Genomic DNA, 25,220 nt, shown 5'->3' with positions numbered 1-25,220 from the left:
TGCCCATTAAACACTAGCCCGTGTATTCGATACACATTACTAAGTCCAATATGGGATTCTCTACTAAATCAAATATAATATAAGGTTTTCTTTTCTCTCACGTCTCACCCACACAGCCACACCATACGTGTGTTTGTAAACACTGAAGAGTCAAGACCGAAGTTGACTAAAGATTAAATCCAGGTAATCTTTTAATTTATAATGGTATAATTTGAATAAGTGTGATCTGTTGCATATTCGAGACCTTTTTTCTTGAAGAGGCATTATATAGAATCGAGAAGATATAAAAAACTAAAGCATCTTTTGATTACCATGTCATGTTTTGATTGCTTTCAAGTAATTGATATTGCAAATAATTCATGTATTTTCTTTTTTATTATTTTGGTCCACCTAGATTTAACAGTGTTCAACTCACTTGTGTGCGATTTTTGTGGTATCAACATTAATATTTTTTCTCTTAATTTGCATAGATGTCAGAAACTGATAGTACATGAAGGAGGGGGTTCAACAGAAAGCACACCTAATAATTCTCCTATAAGTTCATCTGATGAAGTTTCAAAGAAAAGAAAAATCACACAACCTCGATCCCCTGTTTGGGACCATTTTGATAAGTATTTTTATTCGAAGGGAAGCACTAGAGCAAAATGCAAGTATTGTACTAGAAATTATGTAGCTTCTACAAAAAGTGGAACATCATCATCGAATAATCATTTGAAAGTGTGTCCTAAGTTTCCTCATAATGCTTAAACTAGTCAAACCAAACTAAGGTTTCAACCAATTTCAAGTGATAAAATGGATGGAGTATTGGTGAGTAGTTGGAGATTTGATCAAGATTCAAGTAGGAGGACCTTAGCTGAGATGATAATCTTGGATGAGCTACCCTTCAGTTTTGTTGAAAACGAGGGTTTCAAAAAATTTATGAGAATCGTACAACCTCAATTTCATATTTCCTCCGTAGAATAGTGACAAGAGATTGTTATGATTTTTATGGTGAAATAAAATAAAATATGAAGAAGGCTTTCAAAGAAGTACAATCAAGAATTTGCCTTACCACAGATACATGGATCTCAGTGCAAAGAATTAATTACATGTGTCTTATGGCTCACTTTATTGATAGAAATTGGGTTTTACATAAAAGAATACTAACTTTTTACCCTATCTTTAGTCCTAAGGGTGAAAATATGGTGATTGTTATCTCTAAGTGCTTACTTGATTGGGGTTTGGACAAGGTGTTCACCATTACCGTTGATAATGCAAGAATTGGCGAACTAACATGATTGATGATAATCACCTTCACGTAAGATGTATGGCTCATATTATTAATTTTATTGTATAAGATGGTCCGAAAGAAAATGGTGATTCTACCAAACGTGTTAGACAAGTCGTGAGATATATTAGAAAATCTCTTGCCAAGATTAAGAAGTTTAAGGACTGTTGTGCAATGGCAAACATAACATGTAAGAAAACCTTATGTTTGGATGTTTCTACAAGATGGAATTCTATTTACTTGATATTAGATACTGCACAAAAGTTTCAGCATGCATTTGAGAGGTATAAGCTTGTCGATCATGGATTAGTTAATTATCTTGTTACCCATGTTTGTGAAGATGAAATTGTGCAGGTTCGCTTATGAGTGATGATTGGAATAATGTAAGGAACTTGGTTAAGTTTCTTGAAACTTTTTATGAGCTTACTTTGAAAGTCTCGGGTTCACTTTTTGTCACCTCTAATATTCACTTTTCTGAAATTTTCGAGCTTTTTTGTATGTTGAAAGGGTTGGTAGCAAGTGAGGATCTTGAGTTGCAATCAATGACAGTGCGAATGGAAGAAAAATTTGACAAATATTGGGGTGAACTAGAAAAAATGAATAAAATAATTTTTATTGCATGCGTTTTGGATCCTCGTAACAAGATTTGCTTCGTTGAATTTGCACTTTAGGAGATGTTTGGTAAAGAAAAAGGGGGAGAGATAGGAAAAGATGTGATAAAGTATATGAATACCCTATATAAAGAGTATATATATAAAGAAAAATGCAAATGGGTCTCAGCTTCCATCACCTTCATCTGACTCATCTAAGACGTCCAGTGTGAGTAGTTATTCTAACTAAAAGAGTATTGAGACTACAATACCAGAAATGCATAGAAGAGAATGAAAGTTCAGGTGCTAAATCTGAGTTAGACAAGTATCTTAGTGAAGGAACTGAGGTTGATAGCGGGTATTTTAATGTCTTACATTGGTGGAAGGTTAGTGCAACCATATTTCCTATTCTTGCTGAGATGACTCGCGATGTCTTAGCGATTCCCATTTCTAGTGTAGCATTAGAATGTGCATTTAGCACTGGAGGCCGTATTCTTGATTCATTTAGGAGTTCATTGACCCCTAGAATGGTGCAAGCTCTTATTTGTGTTCAAGATTGGCTTCGAAGTGAAACTCTTCCTATTAACATCGATGAAGACTTGGATTATCTTGAGCATATTAAGAATGGTAAGAAAATAACAGTTACGTGCTTTTTCTTGTAAATAATTTATTTGTTATACTATATGACACATCTTCTTAATTTCTATTTAGACTTGGCCAATAGTGGGAGGGAATCTTGCATTATAGATATATAATTCCTAATTGCAACTTATCTGGTAAGCCAAAGTTTTTACATACTTTATAATTTGTCTTTTACTTCTATTTTAAAGGTTGTGTTTGACTTATCAGCGAATCTTTTTATGTTCATTAGGTTTAATCATGTCTCGACTTCAAAGTCCTAAAGTTCGATCACCTGTTTGGAATCACTATGAAAAGTTTGAAGAAACTGATGAGGATGGTGCAAACTGAGATGCATTCATTGTGGTTGTGTTTTTCGTAACCATGCGAGGGGTTGTGGCACTAAATCCTTAATTAAACATCTTAGTTGTTATTTGAATCGCATTGAGTCTATCAGGATTGAGTAATGGTTGACTTGATTATGAACTAGTAGTAGTATGATCTATTTGGACATGGTTTTACAATGTTTAGACTTATTAATTTTCAAGATGATTACTTTTTAATTTCTTTAGTTGTCACTGCCAAAATTCTTTTCCTTTGTTTTGTTTTATTTTCAAATACGATATTGCCCATGAATGCATAGATTGATGAAGAAAGGAAAAGTCTTTGATTTTTACATTTTTGTCGCTTAACAAGCTCCATTGTGAGAAAGGAAAATGGTCGAAGAACTGTTCATGCGGGCATCTATATCCTTGTTATTGGGATATACACAAGCATTTGGCAAAAGAAATTGTGGATCTACATCCTTGTTAATAGTATATATTTTCTAATTTCGTCTTCCTTTATCTTTCTACTTCATTTAAATTATTATTTTTATGTCGAAGGTTTTCTATAAGCTCAACTTGTAGGCTTAAAAGTTAAAAGTCGAAACCGAAATCCGAAAAATCCAATCTGATTAATCCGAAACCGAACTTAAAAAGTCCGATCCAATCCGAAACTATTTGGATTGAATTTGAATTGTAATTTCTTCAATCCGAAAAACAAAAATCCAAGCCGTAATTTCATATTCAATTTGAAATGCCCGAACGCCCATTCCTACTAATTAGCCATTTTAAAATGGAAAATTGGCAGAAATGTACAACTTCTTTACACTTATTTGCACCCCTTAGGAAACAAATATATTTTGCCACGGTAGCCCAACAAAACATAGCAACCGCTAGCCCAATCTCACAAACATACGCAGATTTTATTTTGGGATTTTTACCTATATTAGAAACTTATTTACCTATGTTCTTTATGTTTTGAAGTTTTTTATAAATATCTAAGATTTCGTATAAATTATATATATTTCTTCTTAAAAGACTACCATTCCATTATTAATGCCTTCAAATAAGGGATTCAATTATATCCTTTCCTTTTTTTCCCTCTCATCTTCTCTCTCCTTTTTTTTTTTTACATCAAAATTCTTTAATCTACACCTAAAATCTCCATCTTTTCTCTTTTCACCATTACCGATAACTTTATATTATTAAAAAATATTCTAAAATTTTATGATAATTGTAGGATAACTGTATCATAATTGTATTTGAGTTGTATAAGATGCACACATAAATGTATCATACAGTATCACAATTGTATCTAACTTGTATCTGGTATATTAATACACAAAATAATACCTGATACAATACTAATAAATTAATATACAATTACATACTTGTGATACAAACTGTGAAATTCGTCATGAATGCATAACTGCTCGTAACAATATACAATAAATATACAATAATCATACATTTGTAATATAATTCTTGCAACAATTATGATACATATACAATTATAATACAATCACGATACATTTCTAAAATGTTATGACACAATTATGATCTTCATTGTTTTCAAGTTTCCATCACAATTCTACACTAAAATTTAATATAATCATATTATAATTGTATTAGTATTGTATCGAGTATTATTTTTGGTATTGATATATCATATACAAGTCACATACAATAAAGATTTTAAAAAGAAAGAAAACAAGATTCAAAACTTACACACAACTTGATTCTAGAGCAATATTTTAAACTTTGTCTACATTATATCCATAAAAAATAGAGATTTTATGATTAGTAAAAAAGAGAGAAATCGAACTTCAAAAGCTTTGGAAGAGCAAAAAAATTTGCAATTTGTGTGTGTGTGTTTTGGGGGGGGGGGTTAACAATAGGTAAGCAAGATTTTGGGTAAGCAAAATTTTGGAAAAAAGTGAGTAAACGAAATTTCTTACTGTGGGTAAGAATAATTTTGGATAATTGTTAAGAAAGAGAGAATATGTTTTTGTAATCCTTTGGAAAAGGAAAGAATCTTAAATGTATGGGCGATTATTGGAAATGGGGGGTGGGTATCATATAACTGATAGGCTTGATTTAAGGGATCTTGAATTTTTTTTTTAATTTTATGATTTTGTATATAACTAATAAATATAGATATACAAAGTAATTAATAAGGAACCTAAATAAATGTGGTAAATAGGTTTCTATTATAATATAGCTAGGTAAACCCCCCTTTTCTTTTCTCATTCGCTTAATTCCTCTTCATTTTTCTGATTTGCTTTCTCTATATCTATTGCTCAACTTCTTCTCTTCATTTCCTTTCCCTTATACCACAAACTCTTCATTTACATAGGCCTAGAGATGAAAATATGAAATGAGTGTAGATAGGCTTCTTTCAGGTGTCTTTCTGAACCTCTAATGTCAACAACAATAACAACAACAACAAAAAAAACTAGTGTAATTCTATAAATGAAGTTTGGGGAGGGTAGTATGTACCCAGACATTACTCCTGCTTTATAAAGGTAGAGACACTGTTTTCGATAGACCCTTGGCTCAAGGAATAATGGAGATAAGATAAAGCAGCCAAGTAGCAAATAATGATAACAACAATGTAAAAGAACCATGATAAGATAATACAAAATAAATCCTAGTACTACTAGTAAGCCTAGGAGGAACTCACTACTATCAGTCAACCTACAACCGTAATCCTCGACCTCCACACCTTCCTATCATGGGTCATACCCTCGGTAAGCTGAAACAACGATATGTCCTGCCTAATTACCTCTCCCTAATACTTCTTCGTCCTACCCCTTCCCCTCCTCAGACCCACCATGGACAATCCCTCACACCTCCTGACCGGAGTATCTATATCTCTTATCTTCACATGCCCAAACCATCTCAACCTCGATTCCTGCAACTTATCCTCCACAGATGCCATTCCTACCTTATCTATGATAACTCCATTCCTAATCCTATCCTTCCTGGTATGCCAACACATCCATCTCAACATCCTCATTTCAGCTACTTTCATCTTTTGGACATATGACTTCTTAATGGGCCAGCACTCTACCCCATACAATATAGTCGGTCTAACTACCACTCTGTAGAACTTGCCCTTATCCAGGTGGCACATTCTTACCACACAAAACCCCTGAGGCTAGCCTCCATCTCATCCACCCCGCTTCAATATAATGAGTAACATCCTCGTCGGTCACCTGTTGCCTTGAATAATAGACTCAAGATACTTGAAACTATCCCTTTTGGGGATGACTTGAGTACTAATCTTCACTTCCACTTCTTCTTCATACATCCCATTACTGAACTTGCACTCCAAGTACTCAGTTTTTGGCCTACTCAACTTAAAATCTTTAGACTCCAGTGTCTGTCTCCAAACTTTCAACCTAGCATTAACTTCGCCCCATGTCTCGTCAATCAGAACTATGTCATTAGCAAATAACATACTTGCACATCTCCTTGTATGTGTCCCATCAGCACATCTAACGCTAAGGCAACAAAAACGGGCTAAGAGCTGATCCCTGATGCAACCCTATTCCACTAGGAAATGATCCGAGTCTCCTTTTGAATTTCTTACACGAGTCTTTGTTCCATCATACATGTTCTTAATCACCCTAATATATGCCGCCGGGACACCACTAGCCTCCATACATCTTTATAAAACTTCTCTCAGGACTTTATTATAGGTCTTCTCTAGATCAATGAATACCATATGCAAGTCCATCTTCCTCTCCCTATATTGCTCTACCAATCTCCTCACAAGGTGAATAGCTTATGTAGTAGACCATCCAAGCATAAATCCGAAATGGTTCTTGGAAATAGTAGCATTACGTCGCACCCTTCTCTCCACCACCTTCTCCCAAACTTTCATAGTATGACTGAACAACTTTATACCCCTATAGTTGTTACAGTTCTAAATATCACGTTTGTTTTTATATAATGGGATCATCAAACTTCACCACCAGTCTTCGGGCATCTTTTTCGTCCTGAAAATGATTAAACAAATAAGTAAGCCACTCCAAGCCTGCACGACCCGCTTCTTTGCAAAATTCCACTAGGATCTCGTTCGGCCAAGTTGCCTTACCCCTGCTCATCTTCCACATAGCCCCCTCAACCTCCTCACTCCTAATATACCTACAAAAGCTAAAATCCCTTTGACTCCCTGAGTTTTCCAACTCACCTAGCACAATATTCTTGTCCTCTCCCTCGTTCAAGAGTCTATAGAAGTACCCCACCATATACTCCTGATACACTCCTCTTCCGCCAGAACCTTACCTCTTCGTGTTTGATGCACTACACTTAGTCTAGGTATCGAGCCTTCCTCTCCCTAATCTTGACTAACCTGTACATCTTCATGTCGCCTACTTTTCCCCCAAGATCCTCATATAGACGCTCAAAAGCTGCGGTTTTAGCCGTTGTGACCGCCAACTTTGCCTCTTTCCTTGCCTTCTTATGACACTCCCAACACGTCCTCTTCTCCTCCTCATCTGTGCTCCCCACTAGCTTCAGATATGCCGCTTTCTTAGATTCTACTTTTCCTTGGACCTCCTCATTCCACCACCAGTCTCTCTTGTGACCTCTCGAATAACCCTTCGTTAACCCTAATACCTCTCTAGTAGCTTCCCTAATGCAGTTCGTTGTCGTGGTCCACATACTACTCACGTCCCCACTACTCCTCCAGGCTCCCATGGCCAACAGCTTCTCTCCCAACTCCTGAGCATTAGCCTTAGAAGGTATTTGGATTGGCTTAAAAGCTGGTCAAACCAGCTTAAAAGCACTGTTTAACTTGTTTGAGTGTTTGGTATCTCCAAAAACGACTTTTAAGTTATGTGCTTTTAAGCCTAAATAAGCTAAAAGCAACAAGTTAGACAATTCCAACTTTTTTTTAGCTTAAAAACTATTTGGGGTTGACCAAGTATTTTACATTATTGTCCCTCACACTTTTTTATAATCCCTAAAGTACCCCTAACAACATCAAATCCCTAGCTCCAGTCTTTTTCTTTTCCCCCTTCTTTGTCATGCTTTTCCCTCTTCATCTATTTTTCCTCTCTTTTCCTTTCATTTCTTTCTTTACTCCTTCATTCATTATTTTTCCCTCCTTTTCCTTTCCTTTCTTTCTTCCCTAGTGCTGCTCCCTTCCCCGTCACACTCCTTTTAATTTCAAATTTGAGAGGCAATTGACACAAGAGAAAGATTTGAAACTTAGAAACATCCAAATATATTTCATTTATATGTTCATTGGCCATAGTGGTAAACTAGTTAAATTATTATTATATGCCATTGACCAAGTGGTTATTTTAGTCAAATTATTATTATATGTTATTTAAATAAATAATTTATATATATTAAAAATAATTTTATCTAATCATTGAGAATTTAACGAGAACTAGACATAAATTAATTTTTACAAAAATCAATTTAGCATTAAAAACTTGTAATAATTAGCTACTTTTTAGTGTTACCAACTTTAAGGATATTTCAGTCATTTTAACAGAGAAAAGTACTCCTATTTACCAAACACTTTAATAACTTTTTTCTTTAATAGTTTTTATACTTTTATCCAAACACGTAACTGCTTATTTATAAAACAAGCTCTAGCACTTAAAAAGTGCTTTTAAGCACTTGTGCTTAAAACCTACTTTTTTTAAGCCAATCCAAACATGCTCTTAGTCAAGGCTCCCCACTTAATTTTAGGATGGTCGTACACCACTTTCTTCTTCCTTACTCTCTTGACCTCCAAGTCCATTACCAAGAGCCCTTGCTGCGTCGACAGACACTCACTTGGAATAACCTTACAATCAGTGCAAATGCCCCTATCACCCTTCCTAAGGAGGAGGTAATCAATCTGAGTCCGGGCTACCTTACTATGGAAAGTGACCAAGTGTTCTAGAAACACGAATTAGATAATACCAAGTCAAAAGATTTAGCAAAATCCAACAATGAGGTACCACCCTCGTTCCTAACTTCGAAGCTGAACCCGCCATGCGCCTTGTCATAACCCCTAACAATCACCCTAATATGGCCATTAAAATCACCCCTATGACGAGCTTCTCGGTGTGTGGAATACCAAGTACAACCTTGTCCAAATCGTCCCAGAAGCGCCTTTTGACCTCCTCGCCCAGGCCCACCTGAGGCGCGTAAGCACTAATCATATTAAAAGTAACCCCACCAACCACAAGCTTAATAGTCATTACTCTATCATTCACCCTTCTAACATCCACCACCATCTCTATCACGACCCAAACCCGTAATAGGCCGCAATGGCACTTAACGCCCCCATTAGGCAAGCCCACAAGTGAAACTACTATCTAGTTACACTTTTTTAACATTTTAAAACGGAAGTTTTCCTTTTAAGAGAACGAAGTAAACAAGATTTCATGCAACCGTAACAACTCTTTTTAAACAAAATACCAACATAATAAGTATATCCACTATAGTGATAGAAATGATGAGTACAACAGTACATAAATGCTACAAGTCCCCAAAACCCAACGTCAAAGGTACACGAGCAATCTAGAGAATATACAAAACTATTAAAACTACTCTCTAAAAGTGATAGACAGAAATAGTAAATTAGATAGAGGGAGACTCCGCTGCTGTAGATCATAGCAAGGCAAGAAGCTCACCACTAAGTCTTCGTAGATGATCGACTATGCGCACCGGCAGTACCTGCACACCAGTACAGAAGTGTAGCGTGAGTACGGAAAACAATGCATACCTAGTACGCGGGTCGACTTAACACTTATTAGAGGTCAAATAATAATATAAATGCATAAAGTAGACATGGTGAGTATACAACAAGTATCAATGAAGCAAATAAGACTAACTTTAGTAAATACACTCAAGAGTCTATATCAACTCACCAACATATCATAACCGGCCATGAAGGCGCTAACTCAATTATACCCAAACCAGAACCCGTTTCGATTATAAAGCACGAAATTGCCGAGGCGAACAGCCTGATCCCATGAAAATAGTGGTACTCAGTACTACCGAGACAAACAACCCGATATAATAGTGTTATCATACTGCCGAGGCGAACAACTCGATCCCATAAAAATAATATTACCATCATGCCGAGGCGAACAACCCGATCTACAAGAGTAGTGTTATCATACTGCCGAGGCGAACGACCCAATCCCATAAGAGTAGTGTTACCAACATACCAATGTGAACGGCCTGATCCTATAAGAGTAGAATAAATTTACCTCGCTCGCGGAAGCACTTGCGAGACGCGAAGACACATATTTATAGTTTATCAAATATTCCCCAATTTTTTGATATAAGAAACTAAGTCAATATTTCCAATTTAAATCTCAGTCTCAGTCCTAATCAAGATAATTAATACACATGATAGGCATAAACAGTACAATTAAAGGCATGATATGAATCGAAATCTAACCGAACATATCATGAAATATAGCTACTTACGGACTCTCGTCACCTCATGCGTACGTAGCTCCCCACACAAGTAGCACACAACAATAATACGCCTAAGGGGATAAGTTCCCTTTTACAAGGTTAGGCAAGAGACTTACCTTGGTTCCAAGTCCTTAATATGGCTCTCCGATCTCACTAGAACTCTTCAAACGACGTCGAGGGCTCCGAAACTAACCAAAAGTCGGATAAACTAATAAATATATGCTCAAAAGTTCATAATTTAGCTATTAGAGTAATTACCCAATCAAATTTGAAAGATTCCTAAAATTCGTCCCCGGGCCCACGTGCCTGAGTTTCGAAAATTTTCTAATATAAGTGTTACCCATGAGCTCACAAACTTAAATATATAATTTATTCCCAATTACGTAATATATTTTATGGTCAAATCTTACTTTTATCAAACCCTAGGTTCTACCAAAAAATCTCACAATTTTTCCTTTAATCTTATGCTAAATCTACCCAAAATCCATGTATTTAGCTAAGGAATTGATAGGGATCACTTACCTCTTGATGTTGATGAAATTCCCCCACAAAATGCTCTCAAAATCTCCCAAGACCAAGTGAAAAATGAGGGAAAAGAAGCGTCCCGTAATAAAAGCTCTTGCACCAGTCGCAGATGTCGCATTTGATATTACGACATCTGGTTTGCAAATGCGATGGTCGCAAATGCAAATCCTGAACATCTCTTCCAAGGTCGCAATTGCTCACAAATGCGAAGCTGGGCAGCCCACAAAAGGGACAAAAGGGACCGCAGATGCGAAACGTGCCACACCCAGGTGACATCGCAAATGTAATGAAATCCTTCGCAAATGCGAACCCCTCAGTGTTTCCGCAACCTCACAAAAACGCATCCCTCCTCACAAATGTGAGGTTCGCAAATATGAACAAAACCTCGCATTTGTGAGAGCTGCAATACCAAAACAGAAACAAAAAAACTGAAGTTCTCCCAACACTTCGAACCGCGTTCAAGACTCCCCGAGCCCCCCGGGCTCCACACCAACCATCCATAGAAGTCTAAAAATATCATACGAAGTCGCTCGCATAGTCGAAACACCGAAATAACATCTAGAATCATGAATCGGATGCTAAAACACATAAATTCAATCATGAAACTCAAGAACTTCTAAAATACATCTACACGTCTGATTCCTATCAAATCAACTCGGAATGACGCCAAGTTTTATGTTCAAGTCATAAATGGAATAACAGACCTTTTTTAACTTCCAGAATTAAAATCCGACAACCATATCAATAAAATCAACTCCCGGTCAAACTTCTCAACCTTCCAATCCTTCAACATTCTAACTTTTGCCAATTCAAGCCAAAACGACCTACGGACCTCCGAATCAACATCTGGACACGCTCCCAACTCCAAAATCATTATACAAACTTATTGGAACCTTCAAATCCCGATTTCGAGATCGTCTACTCAAAATATTGACTCAAGTCAAACTTGGCTACCTTAGGCCACAATTAAGGAACTAAATATTTCGATTTAAACCCGAACCCTTCCAAATCTAAACCAACCATCTCTGCAAGTCATAAAATAATAAAAGCGCATACAAGGAGTCTTAGTTAGGGAATGGTGATTTAGAAAGCAAAACAACTGGTCGGGTCGTTACATTTTCTCTGAGATCCCTATCAACTACCTACTCCGTTCTTACCTGCAGCCCCTACCGAATACCACAACTTAAACTCGTTCACATCCCGAGCCCTCGAACCCTTCTATCTAGTCTCTTAGAAACATGCTATATTAATCTCCCTCTTCTGAAGAATCCTCCCTAACTCTATAGACTTACCCGCCAGTGTCCCTATATATATTCCTTGACCCCACTCCCAGCCTATTAGATCCCTTACTCTCTTGTCACCCTTTCCCCCGCCCCCTAGACATGACCCTGCTCTACCATCAGTCCGACTAGCCACAACACCAACAAAGAAACTAAGCAATATATATTAACTACTGCAAATGCAAACATGCGAAAAAGCTTCAGTATAGACTAAAAATGTTCAATACTAGCTCTAATACCGAACGATATTAATGCTAAGGGGCAGAAAAGAGTAATAAGGAGCACAACAAAATAAAAAAATGTAGCAAAATAAACTAGAGGGAGGGTATACAAGGATGATTATAAAGAATCACAGAACAATAATAAGCACAAAATAAGTGTAAGGAACACAGAACAATATTAATGCACGCAAGATAAATAACAAGGCAAAGCAGGAACAGTAGAACCTGGTTAGAAATGGAGGTACTGGGATGTGCCGGAACTGGCTGAACTCGACTAAAAATTTTTGTTTGCTTGATTTTCACGCGCTGCCATAACCCTAGATCTCGCCGAAAACTCGTCGATCCTTTTTTGTACACTGCTGCCAAATCGCGCACCCCTACATACCAATATATGAAGAAAAAGGAAGATAGTGAGAGGGACGGTGGTGGTAAGCTTGTCGCCGGCGTGGTGGCGATGATGAGGGGAAAAAAGAAAATCAACGTAAAGAAAAAAGAAGAGAGAGAAGAGGAGAGAGATGAGAGAAGGGAGGGGAAACGACCTACCTGGTGGTCGCCGACGCTTGCCCATTGCCATTGCCCTGCTGTGGGAAATCCAAGAGAGAGAAAAAGCTGCCAACTGAAACAACGAACACTTGTTAGTGATAGATCCGACGCTTAGGTTTCAGAAATAAGATATATACGAAGTAGATTTAGTTTCACTCATTAACGATCTCGCAAAAGTCAACAACATAAACAATAAACAAAACGAAAATGAGAAGTGGGAAATTGTGGTGAACTATTTCAGAACCTCCAATGTCAATACTCTCTAAATTGGTGAATAGTTGAAGAAGGTTTTAAAGAACCACAATTAAAGAATAAAATTTGAAGTTTCAACTCGAAATATGAAATTTCTTAGTACTTGTTTTTGAATTTTGAGTGGGTGTGGTTGGTATTTTTTGGAAGCCCTTGATATTGCTATGTACAAAATTTAACGAAGATTAGAGGTGATTTGAACTGGTTTGGAGCCAAAATTTAGAGGTGAGATTAAGCTGAACTACCATCACTGCTACATTGTATATCATACCAACACACACAGATATACAAGCATATACAAAGATATACAAGCATATACATGAGGATAGACACAAATATACACCTTTCCTCCCTTCAAATTCATCACCGTCACCTCTCCACTCAAAACCATCGTAGCACCACCGTCCAATCAATATTAGCGTAACAATTCAGCATGAATACCCAATTAAAAAGTTCTTTACTCACAACACCATTTGTGTTCGAAATTAAACGAAGAAAAAGGAGGAAGTGTTATAAAATAAAAGCAATGCAGTAAAATGTAAATAAGAAGAGATAGAAAGAAGGGAGAAGTGTTTTCTTCTTTCACTTTGGTATATCTTTTCATTGCAATTACATGGAAAAGTAAAGATGATGGACATAAAGTAGGAGATTTAATCTTTAAGTTATTCACAACATGGACATCCAATGTAGCATCCAATGTACAAACTATTCATAACACTCCCCTTGGATGTTCATGTAAGATAATGTGCCTCATTAAGAACTTACAAAAGAAATTTTGGGATGTACATAGTTATTTATAATATGCATTACTTGCTGCCTTATTAAAAACCTTACCAGGAAAACCTAGTGGGACAAAACCTTGGTTAAGGAAAAGAGTGCAGCGTGTAGTTACCCCCCCTGATGAAAAATCACTTAATGTCTCGAAGACGACGCATTCCAATCTTATATATCGGCTTTTAAAATATTGAGGTTGGTAATGCCTTAGTGAACAGATCAGCCAAATTATCACTTGAACGAACTTGTTGTACATCTATTTCACCATTCTTCTAAAGATCATGAGTGAAGAAGAATTTCGGTGAAATGTGTTTTGTTATATCTCTTTTAATATATCCTTCTTTAATTGAGCTATGCATGCAGCATTGTCTTCATACAATATTGTTGGAATATTCTCTTTCGAAGAAAGACCACATGTTTGTTGAATGTGTTGAGTTATAGATCTCAACCAAATGCATTCTCGACTTGCTTCGTGAATGGCTATTATCTTTGCATGATTTGAAGAAGTAGCAACCATAGTTTGTTTTGTCGAATACCATGATATGGATGTACCTCCACTTGTAAATAAATAGCCTGTTTGAGATCGACCTTTGTGTGGATCAGACAAATATCCTGCATCTGCATAACCAATCAATGATGGCTTGGATTCATTTGAATAAAATAAACCCATATCAATGGTCTCTTGGAGGTATATGAATATATGTTTAATACCATTCCAGTGTCTTTGTGTTGGCGAAGAACTAAATCTTGCCAATAAGCTTACTGAGAAAGCTATATCTGGTCGAGAATTAGTGGAAAGATACATTAATGCCCCAAATGTACTAAGATATGGTACTTCGACACCAAGAAGCTCTTCATCATTTTCATGAGGTCGAAATAGATCTTTCTTTATATCAAGTGATCTCACAACCATCGGGGTACTCAATGGATGTGCTTTATCCATATAGAATCGCTTTAAAATCTTTTCGGTGTATGTTAATTTATGGACAAATATTCCATCTTTCATATACTCAATTTGTAGACCAAGACAAAATTTTGTCTTTTCAAGATCTTTCATCTCAAATTCTTTCTTCAAACAGTCTACTGTTTTTGGAAGCTCCCCAGGAGTTCCAATGATATTTAAATCATCAACATACACGGCGATTTTAACAAATTCAGATCCAGACCTTTTTATAAAGACACAAGGACAAATTGGATCATTCTTGTACCCTTCTTTCAACAGGTATTCACTCAGACGATTGTACCACATACGACCTGATTGTTTCAATCCATATAAAGATTTCTGATTCTTTATTAAACAAGTTTCTCAAAAACTTTTATATGCTTCTGGCACTTTAAATCCCTCAGGTACTTTCATAAAAATTTCATTGTCTAATGATCCATACAAATAGGCTGTAACAACATCCATTAGATGCATATCAAGTTTTTCTTGCACTGCCATATTTATGAGATACCTGAAGGTGATAACATCCACTACAGGAGAATATGTCTCCATATAATCAATTCCAGGCCTTTGGAAAAATCCTTGTGCCACAAGTCGCGCTTTATATCTAACGACTTCATTTTTATCATTTCGTTTTGGCACAAAAACCCATTTATACCCTACTGTCTTTATGCCTTCAGGTGTTCGAACTATGGGTTCGAAGACTTCACGTTTTCCAAGTGAAGTTACTCTGCATGGATAGCGGCTTTCCATTTTGTCCAATCATTTCTCTGTCTACATTCATTGACAGATTTTGGTTCAAGATCCTCATCTTGTTGCATTATTTCAACAGCAACATTATAAGCAAAAATGTTATCGATAACAATATTATTTTGGTTCCATATTTTCCTGGTTGGGACGTAACTTATTGATATCTCTTCATTCTCATTATTTTCAGGTACCTGGACCTCCCCTAAGGTCTTATTATTTGTTACGTCTTGGGGCTCATCTTGAGCCACTACCTCTGTGTTATGTTCACTTTGATCACTTGCTCCTTTTCTTCTTCGAGGATTTTTATCTTTAGAACCGATTGGTCTACCACGTTTTAAGCATAGCTTAGACTCATTTACTTTAATTAATTGTCCTGCCGGGATATCAACTCAAATTGGAGCATTAGCAGCTGGAATATGTGACTTAGTCACCCTTGGTAGGTCAGTGAATGCATCTGGCAATTGATTTGAAATATTTTGTAAATGAATAATCTTTTGAACCTCCTGTTCACATTGATTTGTTCGAGGATCTAAATGAGACAGTGATAATGCATTCCAATCTATCTTCTTTTTCAGCTACTTATTTTCTCCCCCTAATGTTGGGTATACTGATTCATCAAAATGGCAATCAGAAAATCTTGCCATAAATAAATCTCCAGTCATCGGCTCTAGATATTTTATAATAGAAGGAGATTCATATCTAACATATATCCCCAACCTTCTTTGAGGACCTATCTTTGTGCGTTGTGATGAAAAAATCGGAACATATATCGCCCAACCAAAGATCCTAAGATGAGAAATATTTGGCTCCTGACCAAAAGCCAAGTGCAATGGGGAGACTTTATGATAACTTGTGGGCCTTATCCGCACAAGTGCTGCTGCGTGCAAAATAGCATGACCCCATACTGAAATGGAAAGTTTTGTTCACATAAGCATTGGTCTAGCAATTAATTGCAGGCGTTTGATCAATGATTCTGCTAGACCATTTTGTGTATGAACATGAGCAACCAGATGCTCAATTGTTATCCTAGTTGAAATACAATAATCATTAAAGGCTTGGGATGTAAACTCACCAGCATTATCAAGACGAATTGTCTTAATTGCATAATCTGGAAATTGTGCTCTTAGCTTTATTATTTGAGCCAACAATCTCGCAAATGCCATATTGCGAGTTGATAGTAAGCACACATGTGACCATCTTGTAGATGCATCTACCAAAACCATATAATATTTGAATGGTCCACATGGAGGGTGAATGGGCCCACATATATCACCCTGTATACGTTCCAGAAATGCAGGGGATTCCATCCTAACTTTAATAGTTGATAGTCTAATAATTAATTTTCTTTGAGAACATGCAGCACAAGAGAATTCCTTAAATTGAAGAATCTTCTGATTCTTCATTGCACGTCCATGTGAATTCTCAATTATTTTACGCATCATATGAGATCCAGGATGGCCCAACCGGTCATACCAAATAATAAAATTATCTTGATTAGTAAACTTCTCATTTACTACGGCATGTGTTTCAATCCTGCTATTACTTGTGTAGTATAAGCCGGAGGAAAGAGCATGTAACATTTCAAGCACATATTTCTTACCGGACATTATTGTAGTAATATAAAGATATTCAATCTTTTCATCATTTGTAGTCTCAATATGATAGCTATTTTGGCGAATATCTTTGAAACTTAATAAGTTTCTTTGAGATTTACTACAATATAGTGCTTCATCAATAGCCAAATTTGTTCCTTCTGGTAGTAATAAATTGGCTCTTCCAGAACCTTCAATTAATCTTGTACTACCGGATATTGTATTAACATTCGCTTCTTTCATTACCAAATAAGAGAAATATCTCTTATCTTTTAAAATAGTGTGTGTTGTAGCACTATCCAGAAGACATATATCATCTTTATTAATCTTGAGTCCAATTGAAGACTGGTGAATTTTCGTATTCTTCATAAAAAAAGACAAATAATACATCATAAGAAATATGAAAGACAAGCAGAAAAAAACATTAAGAAATACATTAGGAATGTAGAAATTAGCAACACATGATGCATTAGGAAAATACACTCAAGAAAAATAAACTAGTTGCAAACATAAAAATAACAACTTTTATAGCTTCATTCCCCAGTAAGATGATTAGTTCTTCAGTCAATATCCTCAAAGAAGTCTCCAGCTTCTAAATGAGTAATATTTGTTAGGCCTTCAAAATCATCATCTTTATATGCAAGATGTGCCTTAGAATCATATTTGTTTGAGGGACCTGCTTCATCATCATTATTTTGAAAGGTCAAGTGTGCCTCCACATTATTTTCTTTTTTCCTGAGGGAGACTTGATAAAGTTTGACAAAATGTTGTAGCGTACGACAAATGCATGACCAATGGCCTCTCATACCACATCAGTGACACATACTAGTTTTACCTTTTGAATGATTAATTTGAGAACCCTTATTGTTCTCTAATTTATTTCCACCATAATAACGATAATTGTTTCTCCCCCTGCCACGTCCACGTTTACGACCATGTCCACGACCACAGTAATTATTTTGCTTTCTTTCAAACTTATCATATGCTACTACAACATTCACTTCCGGAAATGGAGCGGACCCAGTGGGACGGGCTTCATGGTTTTTCATTAATAGAGTATTATTCTGCTCTGCCACAAGTAGGCATGTGATTAACTCAGAATATTTCTTAAAACCTTTTTCACGGTATTGTTGTTGTAGCACCACATTTGAAGCGTGAAAAGTAGAAAATATTTTTTCCAATAAGTCCTCATCTGTGATAGTTGTCTCCACATAATTTTAATAGAGAACTTACTTTAAAGATAACAGAATTATACTCACTTACGGTTTTAAAGTCTTGCAACCTTAAATGTATCCACTCATACCGAGCTTTCGGTAATACCGTAAGTTTTAGGTGGTCATACCGATCCTTCAAATTAATCCATAATTCAAGTGGATCTTTTACAATTAAATATTTAGTTTTTAACCCTTCATGTAGATGATGACAAAGGAAAATCATGGCCTTCGCTTTATCCTGATTTGATGCTTCATTTCCTTGTATAATAGTATTTCTAAGACCTTTAGCGTTAAGGTGAATTTCAGTATCAAGAACCCATGATAAATAGTTCCTCCCGGTGATGTCAAGTGCCACAAATTCAAGTTTTGATAAATTTGACATAGTGAAAACTATCATAAAAGATGAATAAGTTAGAGAAATAATTATAATAATAAACAATTAATGAAAACAAAACGATTAAGGTAAAAGAAATGAAAATAGAGCTATATCATGTTAACAATCTACTATTTCATTTTATTCTTGCCATAAAGTAGAAATTACATACTTGTTTCATTTCACTTTATATTATTGATATATATGTGTTAATAGAATTGAACGTGACTAACATTATTTATATGTTCCAATAAATATAAAGTAATTAAACTATAAAATTATTGCTTGTCAATTCATTTCTCACAGTTCTTCAAAATGCCTTAAAGATATGTTTTGATCCAGGGAGTCCATGAATATTATAAGTATGACATTAGTGCATAGCTAGTTTGATGACTTTGAGGTCCTCTAAGAGTTGAGCACGGAAGGAAATAATTATTTTATCACTGTAATGTACTTAAACTATTTAAGATGCTCAAGCGCACAAGTAAATCTGCAAACAGTGAGCATATGATATGTACTGCCATAAATAAAATGATCATAATGATACATACCTTAATAAAATATAGCTCAACTTAGTGGGAGTTAAGAATAAAATTAGAGCTTCGTGCTGATAACGTGTTATAAAATAAAAGCAATGCGGTAAAATGTAAATAAGAAGAGATAGAAAGAAGGGAGAAGTGTTTTCTTCTTTCACTTTGGTATATCTTTCCATTGCAATTACATGGCCTTTTATAGGCATAACAAGTAAAGATGATGGACATAAAGTAGGAGATTTAATCTTTAAGTTATTCACAACATGGACATCAAATGTAGCATCTAATGTACAAACTATTCATAACAGGAAGTCAATTATCCATCACTTTATTTATTACATTTTTACATCCCAAGAATTGGGTATTTATACAATGAGTCCCAAAATTCTATAAGGAAAGACAATGAATTATTATGAAATTAAATATTATAGAATCAATCTATTTCTCCTACAATTAATAAGTTAGGAGATCTGGTTAGATAGATCAACAGGTCCTTTGTTTGCCAATGAAAAAATCTGGTGTGCACTAAATTCTGTGCATATTCAATCTTCCACACTTTTAATCAATCAAGAAATGCTCACAGGTGTATGTAGCACATTACTGCAGTAACGGAAAACACATATGCAGCAATTAGTTAGATAAGGAGAGATGGTAAACAAGGGGCAGATAATCACATCACAAATGAGAAATACAACAGCTAGAGGGTAGACCATCACAAATTGAGCACATATAATGCCTTTAATGCTAGCAGAGATAATTCTGTCTTCAAATTCATTCCATTCGAGATACAAAATAAAAGTTAAACCTAATTTCATGCAGTTATAACCTAGTGATCACCATTCACAAGTAAATGCTTATCTCATTAACGAATTATCCAAGCAGCAGGAACTCAACAATGACCTAACAAAGTCTGCAAAACCTATCCATTAGTGAAATTTACAGAACAAGGGGAACTCAACAATGACTTACAAACTCCATAAAACCTACCCATTAATCAATTATCTGAAATAGAAGGAACTCAACAATGACTTACAAAATTTATAAAACCTATTCACCGTAGAACACCAATGAGTATTTAATACTAGGAACAACATTGCGACTACCCAAGACGATTACCAAATTACCAATTCCCTGCAAAGCACGAACAAATCGTTGCATCAGGTTGAAAATACAGATCCTACTAAGTAATAAATTGGTTAAGCTATTGATATAGATTCGCTTCAAACTAGCCTATAATCTTCAACTTTCCTTTGCCATGATGCAGAGGCGGATCCAAGATTTAGAGGTTCCAGGTGCCACTCATTATGCAAATCATATATCTATCTCTAGCCACAAACACCGAATAAAAAGCCGCATTGCTTCGATAAGAATTTTGTTATTCTAGTTAGATTGATTAAGCCTTTTATTCACATACATAAACAAATAAGTTTTATTTTGTCTAGTTACTTTTTTTTCAAGCTTCAGTGTAAATTATATGATGAAAGAAAATTGTAATTTTTTTTAATGAAATAGCACCTCCAATTATAAAATTTGCTTAAAAATAGCTTAACTTCTACAAATAATTTGTTTAACTAGAATAATTTACCTTCCTTATTCTCGAGTTCATTTTATTATTTTAATTCCCAAGTTTGTATAGCAATTCTATGCAAAGCAAAAGCTTCAAATTTTCAATCCATGAGAATCTACTCAAAAATGTCTACAACTCGAGCCTTTTTTAAAATAAAAAAAGTCAATAGAAGAGAGTGATATTGCTACTCCAATATATATAGATTAATGTTGCATCATCTAAAAAGAGATGCTATATATTAACTAAAATCAATTCAAATGGCTTATCGAAAGAAATTGCTTTTGAACTAAGTATACTTGTAGGGGAAAAAGGGAAGATTAATGCAATATTTTTTTTTTAAAGAAACGAAGAAGCAGAGAAAAGAAGAAGAACAAGAAAGAGGGAGATATATCAAATAAAAGGAAGAAAAAGAGAGGTGAGGCCTAGAGCTCAAAAAAGGAAAAAGAATAAAAAAGAACTGGAACAACGAAAATGAAAAGCAGCAGCTGCGACATAGAGCATTAATGCATCAATAGAGATTGGAGCTCGGGCTTTTAGGAATCTAAAGACTTGAAAGCGTTCCCTGAACCAGTGGCACCCGCATCCCATTTTTGTATTGTGGGTAAGCACTTAATAGATATATACTTTTACCAGATATATAAATACATATTCAAAATTTTAGCCGAAGCATGCGGGTGTCGTACTACCCCTACCTTTCAAGGTAGATCCGCCACTGCCATGATGACATACTTACATGTTTATGCGCCTTGCGCTTCTAAATCTAATAGTTACTTGAGCCTCATGTAGACAACTCTATATATTTTCAAATAACCAATGAACACAAATGCAATTAATTTCAAAAGGAATGATAATCTTATAAGAATTTTTCAAGCACAGAGAAAGAAGTAAGGGGAAGGAATTGCCTCTTCGGCACAACTAACTTAAGCAAAAGAAGCACCTAAAAAAAGAAATCCGGTAAGATAGGAAAGAGAGTATCTGCCGAAAGTCCAATAGCAAATTTGAAGTTTTCCCATCGACAAATAGGTAGGAAATGCCCAAAGATGAAAAGACCGATTACGAGCTTGTGTGTGATTCTAACTCAGAGAGTAAAAACAGGAAAGAGTTTAATGGTGATGCATCGCCAGATTCACGGACAAACTTGAATATGCCGCTTGACTTTGAAAAGAACACAAATCTGCAGGCTGACGATTCTCATGCAGCATGACATGTTAAGACCTGTTATTGAGAATAACGTATGACAGGAATGTGGAAGTAGTTTTATCTATCAAGTTTGGCAATCACAATGTTAAATACGTACCAAATCAGAAACTAAAGAGAGATTCCAGGTACCGTCAATGTTCTTTGCTGGCTAGCTTGCTTCCCACTCATGAGTTTTGAGATGTGATGTCGATATTCTCTTCAACATTTATCTTTGGGTTACAAATGGACAGTGATGAGGTGAAAATCCAACTTAATTACTTGTCCGTTATGTAGGAGACGTGTGTGTATCAACAATTAGTTCATGTAAACAAGAAACATGTAATCTTAATTCTTAAATAGAGAGCACCAGTTACAGCAAAGTGTCAAAGTCGCCACAACTCCTTACCATTCTAATATCAGTGAGCCATTTGATGAAATTTTGTATAGCTAGTAAATATATGATCATTTTTTACAATAAGTATCTATTGTCAGAGTATAATAATTGTATCCCTTTACATTTATTAAGTCGTCCACTTGGTTGTCACTTTTATTAAGTAATGGTGCTAGAGGATCAGTTGTCAGAACGCCTCAATTTCCTGTTGAAGTGGACTTGGTTTCCTCTCAAGCGGGCCACAGATGGAATCTAAACAGACTTGGCTTCAGCAGTTGCAGCAGCAATGAATGATTTCAGCCAACGAGAGAGGTTGATCAAGAAAGGTGTGTAGACAAAATAGCAAGTGATTGTCCAAGTGACTAACCCCTGCAAACAGTTAGAAAGGTCCGACTGTATAAGATTTGAAAATAGCTAGCTTCCGGTTCAAGGTGTCAGGAGGAATGGGAAATAGGTGCAAGGATTTGCTTGCTGATGCCACTTCAGTTACCTGTCCAAAGATCTGGACGTTTGCTTGAGGATAATACCACAAATTAAACCATCTGAAAATAATCCTCAAGTCAGTGCTCCAAAAAATATTTGGTACACAGAGAAATAATAGTTCAATGTAACAGCAGCGACTTGGAGCAATAAAGAGATTTCATACTCCATTGCAGGGATCTCAGCCAGTGGGCAGGCAAGACCTACAAAACAGGCTAATGCAAACCCCAGTCTTGTTCTATCCAGCAAAAACCATATAAGTTCCGCTCCTGCAAACAAGACATAGGCTTCAACGTTGTCTGGCACTCCGGCCTTGTACATTTCAGCGCTCAACTCAGTGAAAATTACCACTGCACTGAGCAACATTGGAAACATTTAGGATTTTAATAGAAAGTTACATACTCATACTGATTATCTACTGTATTAGATGTATAAGTAAACTGATTAGTTGATTAGAGTTGTAGTTTGTGAGAATCTCATGAATAATGGTTCTTGATGTGGGTTTATTTGGTGCTGTTACATCTTGATGTTTGTTTCGAAATTGAGTTTCCAAGTTCTGGTGTAAAGAGGTCTACGAGGTTGGACACAGTGATTATTTATTTATATTGTATGTTGATGCATGACCTATGATGGGTATCTTTTGTCTCGAGTTGCTTTAATCGATTACATTTAGACTTGATCATTGTTGACACTTGTTATTCAGATTTCTGGACTTGGCTATGGCACAAAAATTGGACAAGTTGTCTGGGTATTCAACTATCACTATGGATAATATGGCTCAGTTTCCATATCAAATATGGGCGGGTCAAACATTTTATTCATTTTTACCTAACTCGTTCTCGACCCGCCAATATCCGGCACGACTCGCCGGGTTTGCCACCCCTACTCCTAGTACATCAAGAATTTGCTTCACATGAATTCTATTAATGTGAGCTGAAGATCATTACATGACACGAGGGAAGCAGCAGTTCTGATCTCTAGGCTACCCTCTGGAGGCTGTTGAGGGGAGACATTGTGGTCAAGCAGCAGTTGCAGCAGACCCACAGAGCAGTAAAATAAGCCAAGCAAAGGCGGGACCTGATCAATGAGATCAAGTTACACAAGTTTCCCAAATTAATTAAGACCAGAAAAACGTACTATATTATGGAATTGAAGGCAGTTAATTTACCCATATATTTGTGTGAAGAGAAGCCACATCAATAGCTCCATTTTGGTACTCCACTAGATTGACTCCGGAGTGTATTCCATCAATAAGGGGGCCCAAGAAGAAGCCTGTCCCGAAGAGGGAGAGTGCCACTAATGGCCAATTGAGTTGACTCGGGGCTGTACTTGTACTATTTTCACTACTCTTGATATCTACTTCACTCTGCTTTCTGGCGCCACAAAGTTTTAGTCGCGTTGGCACTGACTTCTTCAATGTGGGAATGGGACAAGGACGGGGAATGGGACTGGAACTAGGTTTGCGTCTGTAACTGTAATAGGAAGAGGACCTGAGAAAACAATGGGGAGAGCCAAAAGCCAGAGAAATCAGCATTTTTGGAACACTTAATTGTTCATATGAATATGATGATTTTCTTGTTTTCTTTCGACCTGGCCTGTCTGTCTGCGGGAAAATAACACTTTAAATCCGCTTTAAAACGGTAGCTCTTTTCCACCTGATCCACAGTCTGTGGACGATACATTTTCTCCACTGCCCCTCGCCAGTCGTCAATCGCCACCGTCCAACCTTACTACTAGCTCATGGTCTCTGTTAACCCTTCATATTAACTCCGCTTTACTATTCATTTTATTCAAATCTACATCTTTATTTCGAGAAATTTTACTATGTGACATAACAACAATATTTACGTGAGTCTAGTTTATTTTGTAACAAATGGACTCATGTTCCTACTTACTTATTTTAAAACATAAGCTAAAAAAAGGCAATGTTTAAGTCTACGTTTTTTCTTAATTAGAGGCTTAACTAGTGCAATAAAAGAAAAATAAAATAGGAAAAGATCTTCCAAAATTGATTACTAGGTCTACTCTTTGATATATAATATTTTTTGAAAATCTTGTTTTGGAAGGATTCATTCTATGGTGAGGAGGAAAACATATACTTGCACTCAAAATGGAGAATCACTTTGATGACAATGTGAATTTTGACGGCGAAGATAAGCTTCAAATGAACTTTATGCAATTTATTTATTTCAAGTGTTCATATTTTGTAATGACTAACGTAATCTAATTCATTTAGTATTTATGTGTAAATATTGCACTTCTAATTTAGATTATATTATTGTAGATCATACTGTTAATGATCAAAATTTTCCTGTTTTATTTTCCTTTTATTGTCTACCAGTTAAGCCTCTAATTAGGAAAAAGAGTA

The 25,220-nt window shown here is 35.9% G+C and overlaps 2 protein-coding genes and 2 long non-coding RNA genes across 7 annotated transcripts; 1 reads left to right on the top strand and 3 right to left on the bottom strand.

The window, feature by feature from the left end:
• The first annotated feature begins 109 nt into the window (after window positions 1–109).
• Window positions 110–2,999, top strand: LOC104243371 (uncharacterized). Of its 2 annotated transcripts, none has more exons than XR_715182.2 (3): window positions 110–183; window positions 2,569–2,633; window positions 2,729–2,999. It is a non-coding gene; the product is annotated as an uncharacterized lncRNA (long non-coding RNA). The 2 variants fall into 2 exon arrangements; XR_715183.2 differs by lacking the exon at window positions 110–183 and adding an exon at window positions 2,401–2,484.
• Window positions 3,000–5,589: 2,590 nt separating this feature from the next.
• On the bottom strand, window positions 5,590–9,043 carry LOC104243396 (uncharacterized). Its single transcript, XM_009798580.1, has 4 exons — window positions 8,884–9,043; window positions 7,159–7,570; window positions 6,017–6,304; window positions 5,590–5,782 (listed from the first exon to the last, which is right to left on the bottom strand). Exons 1-4 carry the CDS (start codon window positions 9,041–9,043, stop codon window positions 5,590–5,592), a joined length of 1,053 nt encoding a protein of 350 aa, XP_009796882.1.
• A 168-nt stretch (window positions 9,044–9,211) lies between these two features.
• LOC138872105 (uncharacterized) lies at window positions 9,212–13,243 on the bottom strand. Of its 3 annotated transcripts, none has more exons than XR_011400537.1 (4): window positions 13,163–13,243; window positions 12,808–12,880; window positions 12,490–12,641; window positions 9,212–9,485 (listed from the first exon to the last, which is right to left on the bottom strand). It is a non-coding gene; the product is annotated as an uncharacterized lncRNA (long non-coding RNA). The 3 variants fall into 3 exon arrangements; XR_011400536.1 differs by lacking the exon at window positions 13,163–13,243 and adding an exon at window positions 13,052–13,151; XR_011400535.1 differs by lacking the exon at window positions 13,163–13,243 and having other exon boundaries at window positions 12,808–13,042.
• Window positions 13,244–22,362: 9,119 nt separating this feature from the next.
• Window positions 22,363–24,504, bottom strand: LOC104214188 (uncharacterized). The gene is made up of 5 exons (XM_009763825.2): window positions 24,021–24,504; window positions 23,800–23,929; window positions 23,019–23,202; window positions 22,863–22,914; window positions 22,363–22,741 (listed from the first exon to the last, which is right to left on the bottom strand). Exons 1-5 carry the CDS (start codon window positions 24,384–24,386, stop codon window positions 22,625–22,627), a joined length of 849 nt encoding a protein of 282 aa, XP_009762127.1. The 5' UTR covers window positions 24,387–24,504; the 3' UTR covers window positions 22,363–22,624.
• Between the last annotated feature and the right edge of the window lie 716 nt (window positions 24,505–25,220).

Source organism: Nicotiana sylvestris, chromosome 6, assembly GCF_000393655.2.
Source record: "Nicotiana sylvestris chromosome 6, ASM39365v2, whole genome shotgun sequence".
In the NCBI taxonomy this organism is placed as follows: domain Eukaryota; kingdom Viridiplantae; phylum Streptophyta; class Magnoliopsida; order Solanales; family Solanaceae; genus Nicotiana; species Nicotiana sylvestris.
This window is presented reverse-complemented; position numbering and strand designations above follow the sequence as displayed.

Bases quoted from the DNA above. Each gene is read 5' to 3' on its own strand.
- LOC104243396 (XM_009798580.1), bottom strand. From the start codon at position 9,043: ATGGTGGTGGATGTTAGAAGGGTGAATGATAGAGTAATGACTATTAAG. The intron at 7,571-8,883 runs GTATTCCACACA...TGGTTTGACCAG, and splicing joins TTTGGACAAGGTTGTACTTG to CTTTTAAGCCAATCCAAATA. The intron at 5,783-6,016 runs GTGACCGACGAG...TTGGCATACCAG, and splicing joins TCTATTATTCAAGGCAACAG to GAAGGATAGGATTAGGAATG.
- LOC104214188 (XM_009763825.2), bottom strand. From the start codon at position 24,386: ATGCTGATTTCTCTGGCTTTTGGCTCTCCCCATTGTTTTCTCAGGTCC. The intron at 23,930-24,020 runs GTAAATTAACTG...CTCATTGATCAG, and splicing joins CTCTTCACACAAATATATGG to GTCCCGCCTTTGCTTGGCTT. The intron at 22,915-23,018 runs GTATGAAATCTC...GATTATTTTCAG, and splicing joins GCTGAGATCCCTGCAATGGA to ATGGTTTAATTTGTGGTATT.